General features: G+C 34.4%; 1 protein-coding gene across 2 annotated transcripts in view; it reads right to left on the bottom strand.

The window, feature by feature from the left end:
* Positions 1–248: 248 nt before the first annotated feature.
* LOC102803534 (uncharacterized) overlaps positions 249–14,613 on the bottom strand; it is a 29,044-nt gene continuing 14,679 nt past the window's right edge. Inside the window, exons 4-13 of one of the 2 annotated variants that reach the window (XM_078009603.2) lie at positions 12,364–12,464; positions 12,034–12,153; positions 10,429–10,579; positions 9,878–10,023; positions 7,833–7,955; positions 7,377–7,518; positions 6,846–7,012; positions 5,866–6,664; positions 4,184–4,285; positions 249–2,959 (exon numbers count right to left, since the gene is read on the bottom strand). In XM_078009603.2, coding sequence (XP_077865729.2) covers positions 2,925–2,959; positions 4,184–4,285; positions 5,866–6,664; positions 6,846–7,012; positions 7,377–7,518; positions 7,833–7,955; positions 9,878–10,023; positions 10,429–10,579; positions 12,034–12,153; positions 12,364–12,464 — 1,886 coding nt within the window. In that variant the 3' untranslated portion in view covers positions 249–2,924. The remainder of the gene's footprint in view (positions 2,960–4,183; positions 4,286–5,865; positions 6,665–6,845; positions 7,013–7,376; positions 7,519–7,832; positions 7,956–9,877; positions 10,024–10,428; positions 10,580–12,033; positions 12,154–12,363; positions 12,465–14,613) is intronic. The other variant, XM_085494132.1, reaches the window with a different exon arrangement.

Below are 14,613 nucleotides of genomic sequence, written 5' to 3'. Positions count from 1 at the left end.
CTGAATTATTTAGGCTGTTAAAATGATCGATATTAGTCTGGTAGAACAAACCTGTGATGTTAAAGATAAGACCACTGTAGGAGACATTGTATGGGATGAATTTAATTTCATGAAAATTTCTCGTGGTGTAATAATGGTGATTCTAATCTGCAATGACATAATAGATCGGGTTTATGGTGGACAGTTTAATATTTTGTTGTATACATGCTATGCTTATGATGGTACCTGAAGAATGAAGATAATATCAATTTAATGTCTACATGACTCATAGATATTTTATTTCATTGAGAGTTTAAAATAATTACATTACTATGCTTTATTATATATTATACAAGACCAAGTTCCATATTCAAAAAAGAAAATGTTGCAAAACCACCCTTGTAAACAAATCTCTATGAGCATATACATTCAATAATTCACAATCCCCCACACCCCAAATATGATACAATAACATTCTGCCATAGTCCCTATACCAATGTACCGGTAATGTAATTTGGCAGTCTATACATGTTTATATTCCACAAAATGTATATTTGAAAAGCAAAATATAAACAAATGAAAATGGTGATGAGATCGACATTGAAAAAAATAAATGCTTTCTAAGCCCGACCAGTGATTAATTGCAGTCACTTACATATTCGCACAGCTTAAAATTACTGTAGTAACACCAATTCATCACTTCCTTCTTAAAAAATAATTTTAAACATGCCATATCTGTCAAATAAATTACTGAAAAACTATTGAGAAAATGAAAAAAAAAAAAAAATTAAATACCAATGAATGTTTGTCCATTCAGACCATGGGTTTTAGTGATAACGTCTATTAAAGGACTTGGCACATATATAAAGCTTTAAATTACCTTCAAATTAAAATAAAAAATATACTCTTCCAACCTTATCTCTTAACTGTCAGAAAATATAAAAGATTCTTATTGAACGACTTGCTTAAACAGTTCACTTTAATGTCGAACAAAGTTATATGTCTGAAGACAGCGGTGTCGAAAGTAACAAGACTAGTTTACAAAAACAGTAAATGAAGAACTGATAACTGATAAATTGTACTTCAATAGTTAATCTCAACAGAAATGGTTGATGAAGTTAAAGTTTTGAACGTTGCAGGTAATGCAATGACGAATTTGGTCTTGCAGCTATGGTATGTATAATTGTTGATACTTTCTCATCAAAAATTAATGTTTGCAAAATGACTTCAATCCCACTAATGGTGGCATTTTCAACTATCAAGTTCAATTTGACGAGTATGTACATAAGTTTCAATACGGTAAATAATGGGTAATGACAACAAAATTCAGTTCAATACAAACTACCAAAATACCAGTTGGGATGAAACATTAACTACTCTTGATTTAAAAAAATGCAACATTGTATTTGTCCTTCCAAGTGCATTTCTGCAAGGAGTACACTTGAACAATAAATTGCATTTATTGCACGCTGAATCATTAAAATAATTATTTTAACTATAGACACAACCTCTGTCATTTATGCAAGTGCTTGCACTACTAATAATCAATAACTCTCGCCCATTAAGTTTATTTTATTTTAGAATAAATTGGGCATAAATATTTACAATGCAACACATTGACAGTTTATTTGGCTGTAATAATCGGCTCTCAGACATTCAAAGATTGAATGATCTGGTTACACAATCCATCCATCTCCATCACGTTTGTTCATGGAAATTCAAATCAGTTTCAATAGATATCTCCCAGATTTCTCCACATGTCATCACACTGCTGTCTAGTATTCTTAAAGCCAAAGCATCTGTAAATGCAGCATCGGTCTCTCTGATGGTGAAGCTGATCAATAACATGTTTGTATTTTTACTGGCGTGATGATCAAGTTGGATAACCATGGAAGACTTGCGACAATCTTGAATACAGTTACAAAAATACAGGACATGCATATGCAGGGTTGTACGATACTAACAAATATTGCTCACAATGCACAGTAATTGGCACAACATGTCAAGTGACCATTGACACTAATAAGTATCTTACAGTGAGTTCACATACCATGAAACGTAATTAAGTGAACAACATGCAAGATTGAAAAGTTATTGGCTGTGAATATACCCTGTGAGAAAATAAGTTTGCCTGAAATGTTGTTGACATGACTCAAAATGTTAATCCATTATATATATTGAAACACAAATGCTAAAACAAACATACAAAGATGTTAAAACTGTAGACAAGACAATGATAAACATGATATGCTTGATTTGACAACTTTAATATAACCAGCTTGTAAATGAACAGCGCCCTCATGATGATTACCTGTATAGCACTTAGCTACTTTTCATTCAGAAAGCTGTTCTGGATACACTAACGTATAAATTTATGACATTTGCTTCCAGACCATCTACCAGTGTACAGCTCTCAGTATGCCGACCAACAACAGTTGGCATATGCTTATGGGGGCAAGGTTAGACGTTTATAGACACAAAATAGTTATATAAACAGTGGGTTACTACAAATAGCAAAGCAATATGTGACTGCTTAGACTTTTTACTCCTAACCTCGAGTCATGCAATAACAGTGAAGCATTGCAGGATTCAGATTGTCCAGATAAAAAAAGAATTGCTTAATCGCTAAGTAACAAATTTCAATCAAAATCCAAACCTAATAATAGGGGATGTATTAGAAGTTCATCCACCAATTGCAAAATTAAGAAATAGAGGATGAATACAATTTAGTTTAGAGGGAGAGGGGGGGGGGGGGGTTATTACATAAGTAACCACAATCCAATATAGCAAAATAAAGGATTCTGGGAAATATGAAACGATCTCCAGTAAATTAGAGTAGATCCTGCTGAGGGTGACATCCTCTTCAGAACCCATAGCATGTAAGAAAATACACCACTACACAACTTGTGATCTCAATGTAAATTGTAGACTCGTGTACTCAACTCTCACTTGTCAAATATATCTTCATCTTCTGACACAACTATGGAAAAGAAAGAAAAAAAAGAAAGTGTAAAGGAAAGTTGTTTTAGCCACTGCATTGATTCTCCAAGCCAACTGGTGATAGTGAAAAAATACAGTTAACAAAGACAGCGCCCTCTATGAGCCACAGTGGAATTTAAAATAGCAAAAATATTACTAGTATCAGGTGATTGTATGCATGGAAACTCAAATTATGTGTGGTATAATTTCTATATTCCTTCACCCAATATACATTAGTTATTCTAATTAAAGAAATATGACCAGGAAATGATCAAACATAATAGTGAGCTTTATTTATAATACAGATTGAAAGCTGCCACAACAGCTGTGCGTGCTGCCAGTGTACAATATACCAAAATGTGGCACTACAGTATGTAATTTGACAAACAAGCACGAGTATTGTACAGTAACAATTCATCAAAATTTGAAAACACATTCCCAATTCATAAAATATGAACTTTACTGTCCAGGTATTGCTCATTTAAATTACCATTATTAAGGTAGAGTGCTTGGTTACATCAATCTACTAATGATCAAAGTTATTAGCTCGTAATAACATCTATAGCCATGGTTTTTCTAAAAAGAAAAAACATCCTGGATATTGTCACTATGATTTTGATCATTTCCTAAGGACATGTAATTGACAGAGAAATGGTTATCTATAAAGCATATTGTAACATAGATACAGTATCTAAGCAACTGAGGACAAACATTTTTATGCAAACATTGCCACAAGTACATTAATCATGATTGTGCATGAAGAGACATAAGCTATCAGAAACCTTTGTGCATTTTATAGATTAGTTAAACAGCATTCTGAGTTTGATTTCATGATATCCATGATTTTAATTGCCCTTGTCTAAAATTAGGGTTTCATCAATGTCAAAATCTACTTGGTACTGAACTAGCTTGGAATCTACAATACAAAAATTTTGATTGCTGTTCTGATGAAAGAAACACTACAATAAACTTCATTTCATATTCATAGAATCCCCAGAACACCAATGATCGCACAAAACACCACAGCTAGAATCAAGAAAATGTATATTTTGTGATTTGTTTTTGATCAGCTTTCACTTTACTTTGAATGGTGCTCATCACAGATGACACAAACTCAGAAGCCACAACTGTTAGGATTTGAAGAGACCTTAAGCAATAAACCCAATAGATTTGAAGTGAAAAATTAAAAAAAACAAAAAACGAATGTTGATTAAGAACAATTTACTTATGTTTGGCAGTTGTGTGACCTCATCTAAACTAGCTGCAGTCACAGAGGCCAACATCTCATCCAGTTCTTTTTCAAATTCATCAGGCGAAGTAGATAAACCTATTGCAGGTGAAAATATAACAACTATAGCTATAGGTGAGGACAAAACCTATTAACATGCACATGCATTGCAAAAGAGGGCTCAGGCAGTATTCACAGAATATTTAGTACCCTACATACGGTATCACTGTAAATGTTAATTTTAATTTAATTATTCATTCATTGCATGATGATAACCAAACTGGTTGGTGAAAACATGGTTCTTTCAACTGTAAATTATCAAATACTTTAAAGTGAATGCAACAGGTAAATTTTGTATAATTATTTCTCTGGAAAATGTACATTGTGAAAATCAATGAATACATCTTCTCGGAATGTACATAAAAGTTCAAAAGATGTACATTGAATTTAATAGCATCTTAATTAAAATTAATAATTACTGCAAATCTCATTCGTTTCCCTGATATGCAGTGGAAATACAATAGGATATAATTTTCCTAAGGGAGAAAAAAAAATGATATATACATATCACATCACATTAGTTCTTCCATGAAAAAGACTTCATAATAAAACACAGTTGAACAGCCATGTGAGTGACATTAGCTAATATCTGTGATGTATGTGCACAGAGCCCATCCTTTCAACTGTCAACAATATATACAATTGTAGCACATCAAGCAGATAAAATTCACCCTATACACACATGTTATTACAAAGCAAGCATAGCAGTGTTCATTCTGTCTATTTCCCAGGATAGAGCCACCATATCACTAGTCATAATTGCTGGACATGTAGCTATAAATAAATTCTTTAACCAGGTTACATTTACAATATAGCAGCAGCCCTTGCAAAATAATAATCACTACAAACTGCAATAATAAGCTATAAATGCTGCCAGTCAGTGGAAAAATTTACAGCAGTTGGCAAGTAGCCATTGACTTTTATGAAATTGAATGCACGGAAAATCTAACAGTTTCTAAGATAATACAAGAACGATTTTCTGAATACATTTTCATCAGCATAATTTACATCAATAAATTTCCAATAAAAATCTAGGGGTCACTATGTTTCTCAAATGCAACCACAAATTAATCCAAATTCCATTCTTATTTTACTTAAAATAGCTGCCATGTAGTGGTTGAAAGACCATCAATCAATTCTCCAATTCTACCTCTCAAAATATTTTTAATTCTTGCAGCCGTATTTAGTATAACACAATATCAGAGGACAGTTTTATTTCAAAATTACATTTTAATTGTATCTTTCTTAAACCACCACTCATTTATCCTGCAGTAAAAGCAACATGACTTAGAATATCCACTGGTATTGCAGCTTCATTAAGCAGTACTATATTTATCCATGTAGTTAACATATTTCACATTAATTTAGTTGCTGTGTACATGTATAATTATAATGACCCACCCCAACGGCACTTTGCTTTGAAAGACTGTTGTTAACTAAGCAGTTGAAACCATACGTGTGTATTATTCTCCTAACTTTCAATTACATGTGGTGAATGTTAAATAAAGATATCATGTGACATACGTTAGCAAGTTTTAGCTATGTACTGCCCTGCTTTTAATTATTCATCACAACAAAATACAATACCTTTCAATAATACCAATACGTGTATACAATACCTTTCTTTTCATGCACTGCATTACCATGGATGATGTCTGGTACAGGAATGCCAGTTGATTCATTCTGCATCTTAAGTAATCCATTAGGCACTTGCACAGCAGTTTCAGTGTTATTATGAAGAACGCTGCCAAAATCCACTTTGGCATCTCCATCTCCTTTTGTATTTACAAATGTTATTGCACTGTTGTCATCAAAATCGTTAAGATTAGGCGCTGTCTGTGCATCAATGTTTGTTCCTTGCTCTGCAGAACACATCGTGTCCTTAGCCATATTCGCATTGGGTTGCGCCACAGTTTTGGCAACATATTCATTGTTGCTGATACCGACATAGAAGGTAGATTGATCCCCAACTTGTAATCCATTTTCATTACCGTTGGAAGCCCCTTCCATCGCTGATGACAGTCCAGCTGTCACTGTACATTCTGCAGCTACACTGGAAGACTGTGAAACAGAAGGTTGCCCTTCTTGCTGACTGTTTAATAAAACTAAGGCACTAGCCTGACTATCATTATGCATTTGCACATTGTCTACAATGACCAGCTCTCCGTTAATAGCATGGGTAACATCGGCCAAATCAGGACTGTCTAAAGCATCTGCATTCACCTGTGCTAAGTGATCAGAATTGTCTGTTTTGTTAACATCTTCTTTAGACCGATTTAAAGTACTCCTTTCAAGAGCTTTCTGCGCTTCAATCACTTGGTTCTTGGCTTCTTCATCTTTGGCCAGTTCTCTATTTCTTTTTGTGTAGTTACCAATCTCATCCTGCAAACTTTTCTGAATATCTTCGTGTCCATTCATCTATTAAGTAGAATTCAATGTGAGAGAATATAAAAATCTTATCTTTTATTTGAGAATATTTGATCAAAGTGTAAAAGGAAATTGGAATATGGTGACATGACAATGAATGTGATACTAAATTTGCTATTAACTGCACAATAAAAAACAAGACACAGCAACGATGTATCTCTGACAAACTTACCGTCTCTTTCTTTATGTCTTTATCAATATCTAATCGTAGAAGACTTCTATTGACCTTCAATGCCAACATTAAAGCCATCAATCCACCAGTTTTTATGTCATTCTCACGTACATCAAGTCTGATTAATTTTGTGCCGTCTGCCAAGTATTCAGCTAATGCTATGGCACCTGGTGAAATGGAGAAAACATAACATGGGATGCCTTGAGTACTAGTAATTGCTGACAATGATTAAAAATGGAGACAGGAATTCGGTACACAGAACATGGAAGATACTTTTACCCGGCAGATTATCATGAGAATAATAATATAAGCATGCATGAAAGCAGTACAGTCATTGTATCATTGCAGAGGTCAACGAGTTTCTGTACTGCCCAAGTGCAAATTTTGCAATATTCTCATGGTAACCTTATTATTATACATTTTTTTTTTCCTACTTTTGATAATGATTCAATGAGACATAACAGCCCAAATGGCAATGACCAATGCATTGCATTGTACGAACATTTGCATTCAGTGACAGAACTGTATTACCTTCACATGTGATTCTTGTGTTGACTAGTCCTAGTCTTAAAATTGAACCATTCCTCAGTAATCCATCTTTTAGTAGTAAAACGCCTTCATCAGTGAGGACATTGTGACCAAGATTAAGGGTGTCCAAATTATTGCACTCCGGCTGAAAGAGAATTCATTTTATTATCACGCAATGTACATCTCACACAAAAGATACATCTTGGCAATTTTAAGTTCACGGTAAAAATCAGTGGCTACTTCTGAACACACACCTTCTTGAGACATGGATGGACTGATTGAACAAAGTTATATGACAAGGTGCATGTTGAAATGTACCCTATTAAATGAAACAAAGATGCATGTGTGCCACTTTGGATTATGTATATATGAAAGTTTAAATCAGTATAGTAATGTCTCAGATAGTAGGTCAGCTTGACTAATGAATTTGAGTCTGGCTGGAGACAAGTCTATACATACCAAGGCTCGGGCTAGTTCTGCCATGCCAACATGTGTAATACCATTATTCCATAGAACTAAAGTACCAAGACCGTCATCCTTCTGTTCTACTAAACCGTCACAGATATGAGCAACGCCAACATTCTGAATGGAAACAAAGAGAAAAATGGGTAAAAACAAAAGTAACAAGTCCATATTGAGAGATATTACTCTGGAACAGCATACAAAATCAACCATTTTGAATACATGTATATATATATAATATGATATTTAACCAATATATAAAATTTGAACATAATCAGTCAAAGCATTTAAGAGATATGGCTCTAGAAGCCCAATCATTAAAATAGAATGACGTGCATCAGGAACCCGTAATGTCTAATGTATGTACCAAGTTTGAACGAAATCCATCCATAAATGCCAGAAATGCTTGATATTTGATGATTTTTTGGCACAAAAATGGCCACCATTTGGCCATTTTGAATAGGATCGTCAAACCAATATATCTGTCTATCTATGACATGATGTATAATGAATATTTAAAATTTGAACATAATCAGTGAAAGCAAGTCAAAGATATGGCACGAGAACCACATTCATTAAAACAAAATGGCTGCCAGTCGGCCATTTTGAATCTTATCTGAAAAACAAAATTATTTGCATCAAGATCCCATAATGTCTAATGTATATACCAAGTTTGAACAAAATCCATCTGTAAACAGCCAAGAAATGCTTGATTTTGATGATTTTTAGCACAAAAATCTTGAATCAGATCGTGAAACAAATTGACGTGCATATGTATAATATCATGTATGATGTATGTGTGAAGTTTGATTGTGATTGGTCCAGGCATTTCTAAGATACAGGTCCGGACGCACGCACGTATGCACGCACACACGCGTATGCACAGACACACGGAGGTCAAAACATAAGTCCCCATTTTCAGACTGCATCCGAACGGGGACTAAACAAGCAGCCTCTCGGCTGAGATAGCTCCGCTGTTAGCAAGGCACATTTCAATTGAAGAACTGAAGATATCATCAGAAAATGAACAATATGTATAAGTATGTATAGCAAATGGACTTGCTGTTTTCAACAATAATTCAAAAATATCACTTTTTACCAAAAATTACATAAATATTCATCAAAATTAGATAATTGAAGATATCATCACAAAATGAACAAATCTGAGAGAGGTCCACATGTAGTACCTATATATGTAATATCAAAGCAATCGGACTTGCGGTTTTTAACAAGAAGTCAAAAATATCACTTTTTACCAAAAATGACAAAAATATTCACCAAAATTAAAGAATCGAAGATATGATCATGAAATGAACAAATCTGAGAGAGGTCTACCCAAGGTACATATACACCAAGTATCAACACATTCAGGCTTTTAGTTTTCAAGAAGAAGTCGAAAAAGTAAAACATTGACACGAACGACGACGGACAATCACTCATATGATAAGCTCCGCTCGACAAAGTCAACAGCGGAGCTAAAAAACTTGGCGATTAGCACATAAAATACTACCCGCCCTTGATGTAATTTATGTACCAAAGAATAATGCTTCATAAAATATAAAATTTATCAAAACATTGGCTTTGTCATCACAGTTTGGAGAGCAGAAATATTTGATTAGATCTAAATGTTCACTGACTACTTGTTGATGAAGTTTTGGCCGAGGAAATCCTGCCAGACTTGTTGGTGCAGAAAAGTGGTCACACACTATTCTAAACCAATCCATGTTGCATCGGGGAAGGACAAGAAAATACTAACCAGCCACAATCACAATTAGTCTCTAAAACTAATGGTTTACATTACACAACAAATTTTACACATTGCTATCACATAATATTCACCAGTCCTGCAAAAGAAAATGGTCTCTGAGATTTCATTGAGGGTAAGAATCACATGACTTATTTTTTTTCTCAGCGGCTTTTTGTGGCTTACCGGTTAGATCAATTAGGTAGCTAGTTTGTTAACTTAATATGGTGCCAAAATCTTATTCAAGATGTATAGCTGATACTTCTTCACTGGATGTTTAATATAAGAGAGAACATACCTGAATATGGTTGTTCCTGAGATCAATTAATTTTACTGTCCAGTTGAATTTCAACATGGCTGACATTTGGATGGCATCAGAGGGAACAAGGCGGTTATCAGCTAGAAACAAATCCTTGACCGTCTGATTCATCTTTAATGATGACACTGAAAGTAGAAAACATTGAACCAGAATCAGCGATTTTTCGAGCAAAGAGAATTAACAACAAAATTGAACACTGAAATGACGCTTGTTTTCTTGTTTCAAGATCAGCATCAAATGACACTGTGTTTCACATTCTACAGGTGTAAGAACAACATAAAAGGAATATAGTAAACAGCTTTAATTTTGCAAGACAGTGTGTCAAAGCAACTTTTGTAAAACATTTCCAATGGAATGCTATTAAAATTACAGTAACCTGTGGCATTGCATATCAAGCCAGCATTACATTCAACAGTAACATTATTTGATGCGAGAAAAATGCAGTCAATTTAATGTTATAGCAATGTGATATGGCCTTTTCACAGCTACTAAAAAACAACAACCAGATACTTAGTGTTTGAAGCACTCACTTAAAACAAAGAATGGTCTTCCCGATAGGTTACAATTCTCAAGATGTAAAGATGAGACTGTGGTACCAACACGTAAAGATCTTCCTATTACAGGCATAGATAACTCTGTAACATTACAATTCCTCACATCAAGGCATTCCAACGATTCAGTCTGCAAACAGATCAATGAAATCGCGTAATTTTGTAGCAGTGAACATTTCACGGGGCTTCAGAAAACGGGAGAGTCAAAGTGAATGCTCTTGATTGCTAAGTGACATCAATTTTTAGTAGTAAAAATTGCAGTTTTACAGACCATAGAAGGTAATAGGAAATAAAAGAAGAAAGGAGAGAGGACGTTCTCCTCTATATCACTTAAATATATTTACTTGGTAAATAATCCCATAAAGTGATTACATAAACATTTAAAATTTGGATTCAGGTCAGCTTGAAAACGATCAAAGCTTTACAGAATTAAATTGAGCTAATCACAAATCATTGTAAAATATTCACAGTTAGAAAGTTATGTTAGAAATTGTGAACCATTCTGTCCATGCATATTGTCGCTTTTTCTCTCATGTGCTCATGTACGTAACAAGATGTGGTCAAAATTTTGTTCTCAGTCCCCAAAATCACAAGTTCAATCCAATTAGTGAAGTAAATAAGCGGATGACCCATTCTGCCCATGCATATTGTCACGTTTTCTCTCATGTGCTCGTGTACACAACAAGATGTGGTCAAACTTTTGTTCTCAGTCCCCCAAATCACAAGTTCAATCCAATTAGTTCAGTAAATAAGCGGATGTGAAGGTAGATTGAAACATAAAATAGATAGTAAACAAAAGAAACAAATCTCAACTAAAACTCATCTTGCTTCCCCTCCTAAAGCGGAAGCGCTCCATCCCATGGATTGCACCACATGGTCATGAGTAATTAACTCCGCCTCTGTCCACTAAGTAAATGAATGCTTATTATGCTCTTTTACACAAACTGTGATTGACAGGCATTTTGCATACATTAGCCGCCATTTTAAACTCAGGATTTTTTACTTGTCGAAAACAAGAACATTTATACATCAAAAGCCCAACCAGATGAGTGTAATCACTAGCGTAAATAATCATGCCCCCCCAGAAATGTATTCAGAATCACAGCTTGATCTCTAAACATCGTCAATGGCACATTTCCCGGAGCTCCTGCCACGATGTGAGCGGCTTGGTTCAGATTAGCATACTAATTGCGGTGGCCATCTTGCCCCTATTTACTAGCATAGTATTGGTTCCTTTAATAATAATGCCCAGATAAAAACTGAACAAAATACACAATCATAATACGACTTTTTCTGACACTTAATGTAACATGTGTCATCACAAAGAAATTATAGGAACCATTTTTATCAGATCACAGGAATGCTTACTGCTACTTTTACAATTACATCAACATTTCACTCAATGTGGATCTTGGCTTCTTTATCTATCCACAATCTTTCATCAGTATTCAAATGTGCCATCTTGAGTACATTATCTCATGCTTGGATGATCACAATCACGATTGCACACATCTGCCCTTAGCTTTTTTAATCAAACAAAAATCTAATAGACTTTTTCACAGATACATCTGACATATATCTTACTCTTTTCAAGTATCTAGCAGCAGCTTGCCATCCTCTAGGACCAATATTTCTATTAGATGCAAGAACGAGCTTCTTTGTAGACTCGTAGTATTCAAACATATCAAACAGAGCAATGGCACTCTGAAATAAAACAAAACAGAAATCAATCAAATAGGTGCGGAAAGCTCTCGCCAAGTTGAAATGTGCTGAACCGTAAAACCCAGCAGTCATTAATTAATTTGCATATTCACTGTACTTTATTACTGCTCAGAAACGTGAGGCGGGTAATTTAAAACAATATAACATGGCACTTAGAATGTTGCTGAAAATTGCGAGACTAATGATTTTTACCTCATCTTCTAAGTTAGCATTTTCCAAATCTATCACTTTGAATTGGACTCTCTTGAATACATCTTCAAGGGTTTCACAGTGTCTTATATCAAGACGTTCACCTGCAGGACAAGAGAAATCATCAAATTCAACATGTTAATATTTTGTTGATGGTTCTTACATTAGCTGCATTGAATGCAACTTGGTTGTGCCTCGTAAATACCATTACCATCAAGTCTGCCCATTATCCTAGAGCATCTAGGTATCAAGATTCATTAAAATCTTTCGTACAGTACTGGACTTAAATTACAGTTTAGGATAAGGCTTAAAATTGGCTCATTAATATGCAAATTAGGTAATTAATATGCACAGGATTTCAACCAAACAATAATCAGGTCTCTGCTTTATCCCAGAGCATATATGTATCAGAATAAAATGACAGCTACATATCAAAACAAAATACAAGCCAACCTGTTCCTCAATTAAATAAATCTACATGTACTTATAAAATAATATAACATGGATTTTAAATTATAGTGCAGTAATATATATTATTATACATCTTTCATCCTAACGTCATAAATTATAGCGTGCCGTAATTTTTTGGTATTGCACTGGGTACCATATTTGTATATGCAAATTCCAAAGATGGAATGATCACTCGAATAAGCTTCCCCTAAAACATGGAAAAAAAAACATGGCAGCCTCCAGCGCAAAGTTTGACCGGACCCCACACAAAGAAGTTCGCTAAATCTGTTCTAAACTTTTTTTGGTTTTTGACATTCCCAATCCCATGATGTATCCCTGGGAGGAAAAGATGTATAATAACAAGTTATTATGACATTGCAAAGTATCGCATGAGTATCAATTGAAGTGCATAGTTTTGTGGTATCTTCGTAATAACGTCACATTCGCAAAATAAAATATTGGTCAGATTTGAAAAAGGCAGGAAACAACATTTGTCACTTTTTTTGATATACCCAGTAATTGACAAATCTTGGAGAACATATTGCTAAGAGTGGTTCTCATTATCAGCATTATAAATGTCTTCATTCGGTCCATGTGTGTTTTATTTCAGCCAAATTATACCCCATTACTTGAAAGTTAATCAGTATCCTAAAAAAGGTACATAAAACACAAACCAAAATCAAATTTGGCTGGTATCTCAAACCGGTTAATATTATATCCAAGTTTGAAAGAAATTGGATAGAAACATTTTGAGTTAGTGTAACCATGAGAAAAAGTTTCACAATAAAGTTACTGACAACAAGTCATTGTTAATGACACAGTCCCCGTCCAAAATTTTGTGATCCGAAATATCAATTTGATGCTGATGAAGTCATTGAAATTAGATTGAAACCATTAATAGGAGATGGATTTGTAAAAAATTGGGCAGTCATATTGAATCAAATTACAAAAATAATATTCATGTTGATGTATCTAATGGTATACTGTCTTTGTACAAAATTCAAACAGAAATGTTCATTGCATTCATGGGAAAGTAAGCATGGGTATCATGAAAAACAAAATGGCCACCAGTCAGCCATATTAGTTTGAATCACAGAAAAAATATGACATGCAACTATAACCCAATATGTATGATCATCATACCAACTTTGATCCAAATTGGCCTAGTCATCTCTGAGAAACAGCTCCGGACGATTTAGCACTTTTACATGAAAATTGGGCATTGGCAGGCCATATTGAATTGAATCACAAAAATCATGTTGGTGCAGATGTATCTCTTGGTATATATCTTTGTACAAAATTCAAGAGAAAGTAGTATGGGTACCATGAAAAACAAGATGGCCGCCAGTTGGCCATATTTGTTCGAATCACAAAAAAACAAGTCAATGAAAATGACACAGTCCCCGTTAAATGTTTGAAAGTTCTCTTTGTGCTCGTCATATTAAAGCTGAGGGGTTGTTGCAAGCGTGTCCTTGAAACTTGAGTTCCAAGTGGCGCATACAACAGATTGTAAAACGCATGTTCCGTGTAGTAGTAATATGGCCAAAAATAAAAACAGCCGTTATTCGACCATCTTTGATCTGATTATGAAACACACTGATATGTATGATGTATGTGTACATAAATTGTGGAAATATAGCAGTAAGGCCAAAAAGTCGGATGGCTGTCAATCGGCCATCCTTGACCAGATTTTGAAACAAATTGTCATGGACATGCATCCTAACATGTATAAAGTACATGTATGTGCCAAATTTGAATGAAAACTGACAGAGCACATCCAAGATACTGCATAAAAAAACAAAA

The sequence above is a fragment of the Saccoglossus kowalevskii genome, chromosome 2 (genome assembly GCF_978046115.1).
Source record: "Saccoglossus kowalevskii chromosome 2, keSacKowa6.1, whole genome shotgun sequence".
Taxonomy (NCBI): domain Eukaryota; kingdom Metazoa; phylum Hemichordata; class Enteropneusta; family Harrimaniidae; genus Saccoglossus; species Saccoglossus kowalevskii.
The sequence above is the reverse complement of the archived record's forward strand: the minus strand, read 5'-3'. Positions and strand labels throughout refer to the sequence as shown.